The following is a 13,501-nucleotide window of genomic DNA, read 5'->3' as shown; positions in this document are numbered from 1 at the left end:
TAACAGTGCCAGGATGGTACAGTACCATTGTGGGATTTGTTTAGAATTTTTGTATAAGCCATATATATGAGAGCAATCACAGTGTCTTACTCAGTCTTTGTGCAAAGCTGTATCAAGATTGGTCTACTCATCTAGGGGAAGATAGGGAACATGCAAACATGTGCTATGATCATGAATGAGATGTTTTCAACTTGCTTTTCAAACATGCACTTTCCTCTCAAATCATGCTCTCAGTTAAAAAAGCCTTTGGAACTTTATCAGGTTATAATTTCTGTATTTAACCTTGTATGGGATTAATCTTTCAAACCTAGTTTACTTTCATTACATACCCTAAATGTAGGTTTGTTTCTAACAAACTATAATAAAAACATATTTAGTGTTTAAGAAAGCTTGATTTTAAAAATAAAAACAAAAAACAGTTTAAGGAATGGCCTGTTATCCTGCTGAAAGCTGTCATCAGAAGATGGGTTCACTGTGGTCATAAAGAGATAGGCGCAGTCAGCAACGATAGGTAGGCTGTGGTGTTTAAACAATGCTTAACTGGACCCAGAGTGTACCAAGACAATATGCTCACACCATCACAACACCCCTGCAAACCAGAACTGAGGCAGGCCTAGCATCTGAATGTTGCATGTTGAGTTTTAACTGAAATGCTACATTCAAAGTCACTTAATTCACCTTTCTATACCTATCTGATGCCCAGTTAAAATGTCATGCGCTCACTGACGACATCTACATAACTAAATACACTGATATTATACTTAGCCTGATAGGGTGAAGGACACTGTCTCAGCTGAACTATGGACACGCACACACTTACACTGATAAGCACTCACACATCCCCCCTCCCCTTCAAATGCCTTCGATGCTTGTTGCCTCCTGGGAACACGAGGCGGGTCTGGGCCCGCGCTGGAGAGTCGGCGCAGTGGCAGGATGGCTGCTGTGTTGCCTGGGATTACTCCTTATCCCCTATCCAACCCTGTTGCTGGTCACGTGCTCTATAATGTTGTACTGTGGGGCGATCGTGGCTCAAGAGTTGGGAGTTCGCCTTGTAATCGGAAGGTTGCCGGTTCGAGCCCCGGCTTGGACAGTCTCGGTCGTTGTGTCCTTGGGCAAGACACTTCACCCGTTGCCTACTGGTGGTGGTCAGAGGGCCCGGTGGCGCCAGTGTCCGGCAGCCTCGCCTCTGTCAGTGCGCCCCAGGGTGGCTGTGGCTACATTGTAGCTTGCCATCACCAGTGTGTGAATGGGTGGATGACAGGTTGTGTAAAGCGCTTTGGGGTCCTTAGGGACTAGAAAAGCGCTATACAAATACAGGCCATTTACCATTTTACCATTTTGTGTGCTTTCTGTGCAGTTTTTTTTGTTTCCGGTCTCATGCTGTCCTCCTGTAGCCCAGCATGAGCAGAGGTCTCTTTTTTTCCTCTTGTACTTTTCCCATAGTAGTGTACATTTCAGTGGTTTTTCTGTAATGCAACCGTTCTCTGACTTGTATCCCCATGTGAGGTCTGTGTTGTGTGTGTGTGTGTGTGTGTGTGTATGTATGTGTAAGGTCGGGGGGCGGGTTCATTCCACTGCAGGGCAACCTGCCACTGCATGTGGCGAATAAAATTTGAACTGAAACTGAACTTGGCTGCCATGCACTTGGCGTGATGAAATAGTGTTGAACAGGTGTACCTAACATAGTCACTGGTGAATGTATACCAACCATATTAATCACTGCTCAGTCTGCCAGTGACTTAGTCATTTGCAAGCTAATTCAGCTATGCTTTAAGTATAATTTTGCGGCATTTTTTCTGCAATCAACAACTACTTTTAGCTGTACTGAATTTTCTTGTGCTTTTCCAGGGTCGGGTTGCGGGGGCATCAGCCTAAACAGAGAAACGCAGAGCTCCGTCTGTCCAGCCAGCTCCTCTGGGTTATCAAGGGGAACGTTGGGGTGTTCACAGGGCAGCCAAGAGTCCGTGTCCTGGGTCTACCCATTGGTCTCCCAGCAGGACACACCCAGGAGGCACCCAACATATTGGTACTCTATATTAGCTTAACAGTTCTACCTTATAAATGTCACATTAAAACACTATACACAAAGTAAAAACAAGCAGATACAAATTTGATTATAGTTGTCTCAAATGACGCCGTCAGCAGTTCCTGAAAAAATAAATAAATAAATCCTTAAATCCTTTAAGGTCTGACAAAAGTACTCACTGTCATTTTGTGCAATTTCCTAAACAAATGAGAAGTTATGCATCAAGTCATTTCAGATTTATCAATTTTATTTTTTCCCGAGAACAATGTGATACCTTCAGTCTTACACAAAGTCCACAAAACATGGAGAGATCTACAGTTTTCTTAGAGCAGGAATCCACATCCCCCACTAAATAAAACACCAACATTCTTCTACAGTCAAGTTTTCAGATTTTTACTGCAAAACAAAACAAAAAATAAAACTAGTGTCTCCATTATACCTCTGTGCTGTTAGCACTGTAACAGCTTCAAACCTAACCTGCAGTCTGTATGCTGGGCCTTCGTAAGAAGACAGGAGAGGAAAAAATAAAAATCTGAATGAACCCACACTACATATATACATTTCCCAGATTAGGACTGTGACTATCCCGGCCTTAACCAGACTAATAATTACACTTGCTCATACAGCAGAGCTCCATTTTCCCCACTAAAGAACCACAAACGAAACAAAATTTAATTTCATCAAGCCACGACTTTATTTCCATCTTGGGTATAAATTGTATAAATGAGTTTGGATTAAATCAGCAACCTTTCGTCAACTCTTCGTCGACAGGGTCCCCATTACATTGTCAACTCCTGCAAAGCAGCAAAAGCAAAAGTCAGTGGATGTGTAAATATTAGCTGATATAATTTTAAAGCTTTGCTCTCTTCTCAGGACAGAAATATTGGCTTCATATGAATCAGAAGAACGAAAGTCACTGTGTTAAATCATCACTTAAGAGCGCTGGAGAGTAAAGTGTTTAAATTGTTGATAGATAGTCAAAATCTCACCATGATGGCATTGACGATGTCGTTGTTGTTATTTTTCAGGGCCCGAACAGCCTTCGCCCTCGACACGTTGGCTTGTGACATGACGAGTTCGATGTCCTTGACCTCAACTCCGGTCTCATCAACCTATGAAAATAATCAATGCAAACATTAATCATCTCTCCAACACAAAGCCATGCCCATCTTCATTTGACTAAACTGCATCTCACCTCTTCTTCTTCGCTTTCCTCCTGTACTGTTGGCGTCTGTGTGTTTTCCTGGACGTTTGATACAGTTTCTCCCGGTACCTTGAATTTTTCTGCAGCGGCCAGCTGGGCTTGCTGGGAAAGATCTTCAATCTGAGGAAAGCAGTGAGGAAGTTAAGAGGTCAGCACATCATTTAGCAAAAATATTTAGCTTATGAATGCGGTGATGAAGTCCAACTGGTATTGTTGTTGGCGCGTTACCTTAGCTTCCCCGAAGACGATGTATGTATCTGATGCAGGGCTCTTGTAGACATCTGGTTTGGTGATGACGAACAAGATGTTCTTTGACTTGCGAATGGTGACCCTAGTGACTCCTGTTACCTGCCTGAGACCAAGCTTTGACATTGCCTGAAAGAAATGGAAGTAAATTTATCAAATCTAATCTTTAGACGTACAGAATGTTTATAGAGCACTGAGTGAACTGGGACTGTTACCTTTCGTGCCTTCTTTTCACTGCGGCTCTGTTTGGCTTTGCTGACAGGTTCCTCATCTATTTCGGCAGCTGCTGCAAGCTAAAGTAGAATTTACATTAAGTGTTTTACACCAACGAGTAAATGCAGAATCAGCGATTAGATACGTTTTATATTCATCTCTTCTCAGGACAGAAAGGCTGGCTTCAGTAGGTTCAGAAGAACGAAAGTCACTGTGTAAATCATCAGTGAAGAGTCAATGACGGACACCTATACCAGTGAACACAATAAACCAGACTCAAGTCTCACCTGAGCTTGCTGTGTCTGTGTCTGTGCAGAGTCCTGTTCCTCCAGCTCAGGGACTGAGTCGTCGCTGTCCGACTCAGTGCCGGATCCTGTAGAGACCAACAGAAAAACTGTCACAATGTGCCACTTAGGTTACATGTGTACACCTGAAAGTTAATCTGAAGGTAAGCTGCACCAATATTGTGGAACAAAGTACTTCGATTCAAAACAGCACATTTTCTGTCATCTTATTACCATTATAGTAATTTTCCTCAGGACTTTGAGAACATAATCTCTTTCCAGCCAAAAAAGCCATTTCCAAACTTGATCAGACAACACATGATAATACCAGCATTGACCTGCACTACATTTTAAACAAACAGTAACCAATAGAACTAATGCATTCCAAAACCAGGAGCACACTTGCCAAAATCTAATAGCATCTTATATTTTAGCATCTATAGGAGATATATTTATTTCGCAAGCTAACCTTTGTAAGAGAAAAGCATATTTAAGCATCCGAACATCTTTCAGAACGCTAACAGATTGGGGGGGGGGGGGAGAAACCCCAAAACAAACAGACGGCACAAGAGGAGAGAAAGGAGGAAATACCATTATTGTTCTTGTCGTTCACAGGCTCCATCTTGGCTGGGGTTTTAGCAGGTGTGGGGACAGGCTTAGGTGGCGAGACAGGTTGAGGAGGAGTTGAAGTAATTAACTCAACCTCAGGTTTAACAGGGGCAGGTTTTGCAACTGCCTCAGCAAACGTGAGTTTACGGGGAGCTGGGTTAGGAACAGCAGGCTCAACTGGAGTGGGCTTTAAGGGAGCAGGTGAAGGGTCTGCAACTGGTTTTACAGGTTTAGCAACCTCAGCTGATGCTGCACTAACATCCACCACTTTGGCTGGCTTGACATCTTCAGCTGGCTTATGTGCTGCAGCTGTCATGTTAACATCAGCAGGGGCAGACATGACCTCTGCGTTTGGCTTTGCAGCCTTAGGAGCTGCAGTTTTAATCTCTTCAGCTTGTTTAGGAACCTTGTTGGGGCCAGATTTGGCCTCAGCCACTGGCTTAGGTGTCTTCTTGGAGGCACATTTGGCTGCCTTAGTGGCCTCAGTGGTTGTAGAGTTGGCTTCAAACAGTGGCTTAACGGTCTCTGAAGGAGCAGGTTTGGCTTCAGCTGCTGGCTTAACGGTCTCTGAAGGAGCAGGTTTGGCTTCAGCTGCTGGCTTAACGGTCTCTGAAGGAGCAGGTTTGGCTTCAGCTGCTGGCTTAGCGGTCTGTGGAGGAGCCGGTTTGGCCTCGGCCGCTGCCTTCGCAGTCTCTGAGGGAGCCGGTTTGGCCTCGGCCGCTGCCTTCGCAGTCTCTGAGGGAGCCGGTTTGGCCTCGGCCGCTGCCTTCGCAGTCTCTGAGGGAGCCGGTTTGGCCTCGGCCGCTGCCTTCGCAGTCTCTGAGGGAGCCGGTTTGGCCTCGGCCGCTGCCTTCGCAGTCTCTGAGGGAGCCGGTTTGGCCTCGGCCGCTGCCTTCGCAGTCTCTGAGGGAGCCGGTTTGGCCTCGGCCGCTGCCTTCGCAAGTGGTTTAGCTACATTTGGGGCTTTGTCGACAGTTGCTGGCTTACTGGCCTCTATGGGAGCAGGTTTGGCCTCAGCTGTCTGCTTAGCAGTCTCAGTAGGCACAAGTTTGGCCTCAGCTACTGGCTTAGTTTCTGCAGGAGCAGGTTTTTCCTTGGCAGGTGGTTTAGTTCTATTAGAAGCTTTGTCAGCAGCCTCAGCAGAAGCAGTTTTGGCCCCAGGAGCTGGCTTAGCAGCCTGGGTAGGAGCAGGCTTGCTTGGGGTTTCCACCACAACCTCCTCAACTTTGCCAGGGTTTGCTGGTTTAGTCTTGGAACCTGCTTTAGGAGCTTTGACAGGAGCTGGTTTAGCAACATCATCAGCTACAGCTGATATTTCAGAAGACACCTTAGCAACTTCAGTGGGAGCTGATTTTACTGGGGCTGCTTCAGCAACCTTAACAGGCTTTGGCTTGTCTGCCTTTGGTTTAACTGGTGTCTTTGTAGCCTCTACAGGAGCAGAACTGCAGCTCTCAGCATTAGGCTTAGGAGATGTAGCAGGCTTTGTACCTTGTTTCTCAACAGGAGATGCACAAGCTGGCATTTTAACTGGTTTCTCAGGTGGGATAAGGGGAGGGAGCTCATCGTCAACAGATGCAATAAGTGGAGCATTTTTCAACGAGGTTGCTTTAACATCAGCTGACTTAGGAGGACTAGAGGCAATAGTATCTGAAAATGATACTGGTGCTGCAACAGCAGGCTTTGAGGTAACTTTAAAAGCAGGTGGCACTGCACCAGCCTTTGTCGCACCTGGTGATGGGGTTTTTGTCTCACTCAGGGCAGGTTTAGCATCATCAGCTACATTATGCTTGAGGCTAGGCTCTGTTGGCTTTTCATCAACTCCTGTGGCCTTGCACTCGGGGACAGGAGCAGGCACAAATGCCTCTCCCTTTTTAGCCTTACCCTGTTTGCCAGCCTTGACAACTTTTGGGCCTGAACGGTTACCCTGATTAGCAGAGGAGCTGCCAGGTGAGGCAGCAAAGGGAGATGGCAAAGGTGACAATGGAGTAGAGGAGGGAGTTGATTTTGGCGAGGTAGGAGAGGACGAAGAGACAGACATAGAGGAACGCTTTCTTCTGCCAGGGACAGCCTTTGGGGCAGAGGCACCCTGTGCACTCTTGGCATTTTTGCCTTTGGGCTTAGCAGGGCCTGAAGATGCCTCAGGTTGCTTGGAGGAAGCTGGGGCAGGAGGTGTAGCTGAACAAAAAAAGATTCAAGTTTTTCTTTTGTTTTGATATTGGAGGTCTTTCTCATGCGGGTTAAATCAAGACCCAATCTTCTGGCTTATGGTTAGGAAAAAAAGCATACCTCCCTTGAGTTGGATGCAAACAGCCACTCAATGTACAAGACACTTTAACTTCCACACTGAAAAACTATTTAGTGTAGACGCACATTTTACGAAATCACGCAACACAAACACAGCACCAATGAACTGGTACATCCAGTAAAAGCAAACACCAGGCAAAACAAACTAACCCAATTCAATTACATCCAAGTTTTTATTGAAATGGGTCATAATTATGCATTCGATTTACCATAATTTTTAAAAAACTACACTTTAGGCAAACAAATGTGTAAAAAGTCATGTAAGGATGGTAAAAAAGGACATTACACTGCATCAAAACAAGTCAAAGAATAACTACACTTTATGTCAATTATGATATACTTCCATAAAATTTAAACTCTCCCTTAAAAAAAGCCAGCAGCCTCAAGCAACTTGGCACCTTAGTGTTAAATGTCATCATGACCACATGCTGAATAGAAACAAGCCAACAAGATGTATTGAAAAGGTGGGGACCAAATAAATCATAAATAAACAAGAGGTGTTTAATGTGATTCTGGTTTCACAGAACATAAACCAACCTGAAAGGTGGCGGGTGGAAACAGGTTGGGCTTCAGATTTAGCGGCATCCATTGACTGAATGACCTCAGACAGAAGTATTACAGGCTCCGTCTTGTCAACGTTTTCATTTTGAGTATCCATGGTGACGTTCACGTCACCAGCATCTACTCCATCTTGAGCTGCATCCAAGCACATATTCTTTAAACCTTCTACCACAGTCTCTGCGTCATCGCTGGCCTTCCCATCTTCAGAAGTACAAAGCTTTGGATCAGCTGAGGTTTTTCCTCCAGGTACTCCTGACTGTTCTTCAGAAGTCAGCATAACCTCTTGGGTGGTCAATTCTTCGGCTGAAATGAAGAACTGATTTTCCTCTCCAGCAATAACTGCTCCTTCACAAATATGCAGCTCTGAAGAAACACTCACAGCCTCAGCAGATTGCAAAGACTCATTGAGAGGTGCCAAACCAGCTGAAGCTCCTGCTACTTCAGCAGTGAGCCCTTGCTGAGACAAAGGTATTGGGTTCAACCCACTTGCTTCCATTTCCCTGGTCACTTCTTGGTTTGCAGCTACACCATTTGCTTGGTCACAGGTAGCCTGACTGCGAGCTTCTTCTGCAGAAGCGCTCTCTTTAGCTTGAGCAGAGGTTTCTGGGGGGTTCTCCAGTGGGATTGCCTTGCTCGCAGTGGAAACAGCTATCACAGGAGGAAATTCATTCAATACTAAGAACATTGTGACGGGGTGTAGGGCATTCACCGTGATGACTTGAGGACCAAGACTACGAGCTTCAACACGACAAGGAAAAAAAAATAAAATAAAATTGTGCTCCACACGTGAAGAAGAATTTGTGTATGTGAGAAAGTTGCAGCAATCAGCCCAGTTTTTTGTTGTTAAATATGCTCCCAAAATCCCCCCAAAACAAAACTGTGCTCAAGTCCTAAAATACGTGCCGTGTCCAAATGTGACAGGAAACAGCAGCATGTCAATTCAAAGTGTAAGACTCGATATACAGGACTGCACTTAGAAACCGCTGAACGAGATCACTTCACTGCTTCAGTAGCATTTCTTGACTAAATCAAAAGTACTCTTATACCAAGAGGAGATCAGTACAGGCAGCATTAGCAGATCTACAGGCAACATTACTATGAAATGTGTCTCTGTTAATTACCTCACAGCTTTTATCTTGAACAATATCCAGAACTCACCCAGTCTAAAGCTTCAGCCACTACACCTTTCCAGTCAAAGGTTAATTTGTGTTCCTATGAACGTCACATTGCTCCCTCTAGTCTAGAGCTGGGCGATAGAACGATAACGATATGTATCGCGATATAACTTTTACTCGATAGAGAAATTAAGCTATCGCGATAGACCTCGCCGCTCTTGTCCTCTTAAAATAAAAAAAAATAAAAAAGAACAGCCAATCCAAACTAAGTAGCGCAGAGCCGAACCAATCACAGCCGCAGCGTCACGTCGCGTGACTTGTTACGTACAGCACAAGTGCCAAGCCGCACGTGTGTTTGTTTGGGAAGCAGCCAGCGGGTAATGGAGGAAATGAGTGTGCCGACTAGAAAAATCAACCGAGCGTGACCGAAGAGAAAACAGATGATGGTTCCAATGCCGGAGAGATTGTCGAACGGAAGAGCCATAGAAGTTCCGTAGTGTGAAGGTATTTCGGCTATTTCAAGTCTGACAAAAAACAGAGTAGCGTGCACTGTAAATTGTGCCGAAAGCAAGTCTGGAAATACAATAAACTGGTGCATGCGTTACACTGTGCGCCACGTTATTGTTTCGGTGAAATGAATTTCTACAATACTGTTACTGTTAATTCTACTCTCTGCAGTGTTTAAATGCTTACATATACACACAGTTACTGTCCCTCCACACATACGACTCGGTTCTGCTTCTATGCCCCAGCTTTGTTTACTTTTTCCCACCGAGGCTTCTAGACTTCTGATTGGCCAACATTTCTGCACGGTTAGGAATCTAGCGCCACCTGCTGCTTTGGCATGTTCATAGCAGCGTTTTCCTTCATTTCTGCCTTTATGTGTGGACGGGATTATTTTTTAAAACAAACGGAAAATCTCCGTTTTCAAAAATACCCGTGTACGCGTGGACGTAGCCTCAGTCTCTGACTGGAAGCGCTAATTCGTCATTTGGCTTTTGTCAGACTAAAGTAACTGTTAAAACTGTTTGAAAAGCTAATCTATACAACAAGGAGAGATTGAGAATTTCCTTTTAGTTCTCAGTTTATTTGATATTGACAAAAGTTAGTCAGTTTTGTCTGTTCTTCTGTAAAACAAACTAAGATTTATTTTTAGAATTAATATTTTGTTTCTAAGTGGAATTGACAATTTAGTCTGTTTCGTTTGTTCTATTTTGAAACTTAAACGCTTTAGCGGCTGCCTTTTGTGTAGTTTGCAATATTTGCCTTTATTTATCTGAAAAAGTCTCATGTTCCTTAACTCATTCACTGCCATTGACGTCTATAGACGTCAATTGAAAAACTTACGTTGACTGCCATTGACGTCTATAGACGGCAATTACGTTTTTCAATGGGAGGGGCTAGAATACAACCTCGGGCAGCTTGTCAGTGAATTTTATTTTTTCATATATTTGTAAATAAATTGTTTTGATAAAACATAACCTTTCTCAGTGTCATTTCTGTTTTATAGAAGTGAAAAACTATTTTATATGTTAGAGGTGTCACAAAGCAAGAAATATTAGTGTCAAAGGCACTTTTCTGCTTGAAATGTATTTTTCACAAAAAGCTCGTTTTCTCCCTTTTTTTGGTCAAAACAGGCATTTTTGGTGGAACCCACCTCTCTTCTACAGCTGATTACTAAAGAATGGAAAATGGTAGAAACAAGCTTTTTTTTGGATGAAAGAAGAGAGTCTGTTCTTCATTTTGGTAGGTTCAGCGTTTATATGATCATAACACACAGTTTTCTGTGGCTCTTCAAAAATGAGTAAAAATGCTCAAAAACCCTGGCAGTGGGGAGTTACCTGATTTGAAAATGGCTGGCAGTGAATGAGTTAAGTACATCTATCCTGTTGAACTTATTATGGGAAATAAATATTTAAATAAAAACAAGCTGCTGATTATTTCACATTTTACTTGTGAGCAACGGCACATTTAAATCTTACAAATATAGTTATTTGGCTTATATCGTGATAGATATCGTTATCGCCTGAAATGAAAAAAAAAAAAAAAACATATCGTGATATGAAAAAAATCTCATATCGCCCAGCTCTACTCTAGTCCAAACTGATCATGGGAGTACAATAAGACTGCAGTGCAGCATCTGCCATCACTCTGTTGTCTTAAATCTGCATGTTCAAAGTTCAAATAAATGCACAAAGCTACCTTTGCTACTCTTAGTCCTTCACCAATATCCAATTACATGGATAAAGAGAGTAAACAACAAATACAACCACTATGAAAATTACAATTCTGTATTTTACATAGTGTCCAACAAAAGTTACCAGCAGGCTTAAAGTTAAAAATAAAGTAGTATTCGTTTGAATTTGTCACAATGAGATGGCTTTATTTTTAAATGTATAACTTTGGAACATATTTCAGATCAATATATTTTAAGCTTTGAGCACCCTATCAACATATGTTCAGTCATTTCATGTCATCTGACTAAATGCTTTCAGTAAAACCAAGTCTGATTTCCCTATAAAAACAAACTTACAACAACACCAGATAACTATAATTGCCTTTCCTCCCTTTTCTGGTGAAAATGGCTTCGTGCAGGGGTGTCCGGCTCCAGTCCTCGAGAGCTACTGTCCTGCAGCTTTTAGATGCATCCTTGTTCCAACACACCTGCAGCAAATGAATGGCTTGCTACCGGGTCTGTTCCAAACATGATGGCATGCTCAAGAGGTAACCGAACCATGTGATTCAGCGGTGTTGGAGTAGGGATGCATCTAAAAGCTGCAGGACAGTAGCTCTTGACTGGAGTTGGACATCCCTGGCTTGGTGTAACGCATACAGACTAACTTTCAAAATTATTTTAGTGTAATTTGTAGTAGTGCACTGAATCCCCTCTGTAGTGAGTGACTGCACTGCATAACATTGCATGGCCATCACGAATTAAACCAGTCTGTTCATGGTGGACTACAGTTTCAGTCCTTTTGTCCTACTAAGTTTATATGTTTTATAATACCACCAAACAGACTTATTGCCATCATTAAGGTCTGTGCTGTACTGTCAGGGTTTTTCAGACTTTAAAACTGGCCTTTTTAAGTCCAAGTCTAATTTCTGAGCCTTTTTCTTCAATTTAATGCATGAGGCACATTCTTTAGTCAGAGGCCAAGCTCTGTTTGATATGTGGCAAAAACTCTGCAGGAAAAGCTTACATTTTTTTCCACCAAAAACCACTCTGTCTTCCACAATAAAACCACTGGGACAGATAAAAACATTTTCCAAGTGGGGCTTAATTTACTCAAGCATATAATGCACTGTTGTTTATCAAATTGCTGCAAACAACAGGAAATTGCATAGACTTTTGTTAAGGCAACAGACTCATTCGTTTAAACTGCAGATTAAACAACGTACTATTGCTGCAGACAACCTGCCCTAAACAAGTATAACATGTGCTTAAAAGCACAGTTTTCTTCAACGAAAATAGATGGTTTATAAAGTGCTGCTAAAGCAAAATTGTAATGTCACATGAAAATAATTACACAACACACAATGCCACTACTTTGTCACACCTAGTTGGTTTTCAAGGCATTCATCATGCACATGGAAAACCACACTTAACACCATGCATTGTGTCCCAAATCCAGCTATCAGTGCAAGTCACCACACGCATTTGTGAGCCTGTGTTTAAATGAAAGAAAGGGGTCCTGGATTAGCGTTTACTGCCGCAAATCCCCTCAGTGTGGGCATACATTCTGCTCCAAACACACGTATTATTAACTGTGTTTTAGGGCCGGACGTCCCCAACACACAGCTGGTGAGTCACCTGTTACGTCAAGTCAGGGTCCTGCCAGCCGAGTTAACTCCCTAAACCCCGAGCCTCTCATCCAGAACCCCACTCTCTAATATGCAGCACTGCATGCAGGTTGTGAGAAAGCCAAAAATATACGAACCAGTCTCGACTTGAGGCTGCTGCATCTCCTGTTCGGTGACTGGGACCGTTTCTGTGGCTTCACCAGGCATAGTTGCTGCGGAGAAAAATAAGGATTAGATATTTAGTTAGTTACATAAGTCGGGACATATGAGCTCCCCAACATAAGTGACTGTTAATACACCGACTTGAAGTTGTCATAACTAGCTGAATAGGCCATAATGAACCCATGCTTTAGCCCGCAGGCTTAGTGTTAGCTCAAGTTAGCCTCAGCATGGGGAAGCTCGCTGCTAATAACCCAGTCTACCGCATTTTTCTCCAAATTCATCCTCTTTAAAGTGACCTACTTGTTGTCACTCAAATATCTCCCTCATCTCAGGCCACCTAACTCACTGCGGCCCTGACAAGGTGTGAGCGGACTGCAAGACATCATGCTCCCCCATTTTGAGCCGGTAATCAGCGGCACAATGACACATTTATCACCGAGTAGAGAGCCCACACAACGGTAATAGTTGTACGGATATAATGACTCTACATTCAATAAACACGCCAACCCTTTGATTCAGGTGGGAATGAGTAAAAAACAGCTGGATGATGTTGGATTATCAGCGGAGACACTCACCGACTCAGGACGTTATATCCAAGATGGCTGTGAGAGAGAACTTCTGACCTCCGCCTCACGATAATATCCGCTTCAGCCACAATTTCTACTTCCGGGTTATTTAAAGGCAAAGGCCTCGTTTGTTTAGCTTTATCCTACCGCGAAACACAGGAATACAAACAAAACTCAAAGCTTAATGTAATAACATTTCCAATAGTACTATAGTGAAAGAGGAAAGAATTCTATTCTCTGAAATTAAATCAATAAATTTAAGTCACAAATACCCAAATATTCCCTCAGATTGTCAGGTCTCAAAAAATGAAAAATAAAAGAAGAAAAAATGCTTTGGGCTTATACAGTTTTACAACAGTAAAAATGTTTGGGTCTTCATTTATTTATTTATTGTCCCCCATGGGACAAAG

The 13,501-nt window shown here is 43.0% G+C and overlaps 1 protein-coding gene and 2 non-coding genes across 3 annotated transcripts; all 3 read right to left on the bottom strand.

Moving 5' to 3' along the window:
- Positions 1 to 2,262: 2,262 nt before the first annotated feature.
- Positions 2,263 to 13,157, bottom strand: naca (nascent polypeptide associated complex subunit alpha). Its single transcript, XM_085343851.1, has 9 exons — positions 13,101 to 13,157; positions 12,501 to 12,575; positions 4,565 to 6,757; positions 3,977 to 4,062; positions 3,692 to 3,769; positions 3,459 to 3,605; positions 3,222 to 3,350; positions 3,016 to 3,138; positions 2,263 to 2,820 (listed from the first exon to the last, which is right to left on the bottom strand). The coding sequence occupies exons 2-9, from the start codon at positions 12,568 to 12,570 to the stop codon at positions 2,806 to 2,808; spliced, it is 2,841 nt and encodes a 946-aa protein (XP_085199977.1). The 5' UTR covers positions 12,571 to 12,575; positions 13,101 to 13,157; the 3' UTR covers positions 2,263 to 2,805.
- Positions 2,891 to 2,965, bottom strand: LOC146610971 (small nucleolar RNA SNORD59). Its single transcript, XR_014905044.1, has one exon. It is a non-coding gene; the product is annotated as a small nucleolar RNA SNORD59 (small nucleolar RNA).
- Positions 3,849 to 3,922, bottom strand: LOC146610970 (small nucleolar RNA SNORD59). Its single transcript, XR_014905043.1, has one exon. It is a non-coding gene; the product is annotated as a small nucleolar RNA SNORD59 (small nucleolar RNA).
- Positions 13,158 to 13,501: the final 344 nt, after the last annotated feature.

This window comes from Diplotaxodon limnothrissa, linkage group LG20, assembly GCF_057381915.1.
Source record: "Diplotaxodon limnothrissa isolate DT_005_m linkage group LG20, D_limnothrissa_male_GT1.1, whole genome shotgun sequence".
Taxonomy (NCBI): Eukaryota; Metazoa; Chordata; class Actinopteri; order Cichliformes; family Cichlidae; genus Diplotaxodon; species Diplotaxodon limnothrissa.
Note: the sequence above shows the minus strand (reverse complement) of the source record. Positions and strands in the feature narration are given on the sequence as shown.

Excerpts from the sequence above, each read along its gene's own strand:
- naca (XM_085343851.1), bottom strand. The coding sequence starts at position 12,570 with ATGCCTGGTGAAGCCACAGAAACGGTCCCAGTCACCGAACAGGAGATG. Across the intron at positions 4,063-4,564 it reads GAACGACAAGAACAATAATG|GATCCGGCACTGAGTCGGAC; the intron begins GTATTTCCTCCT and ends TGGTCTCTACAG. Across the intron at positions 3,606-3,691 it reads GTGAAAAGAAGGCACGAAAG|GCAATGTCAAAGCTTGGTCT; the intron begins GTAACAGTCCCA and ends CATTTCTTTCAG.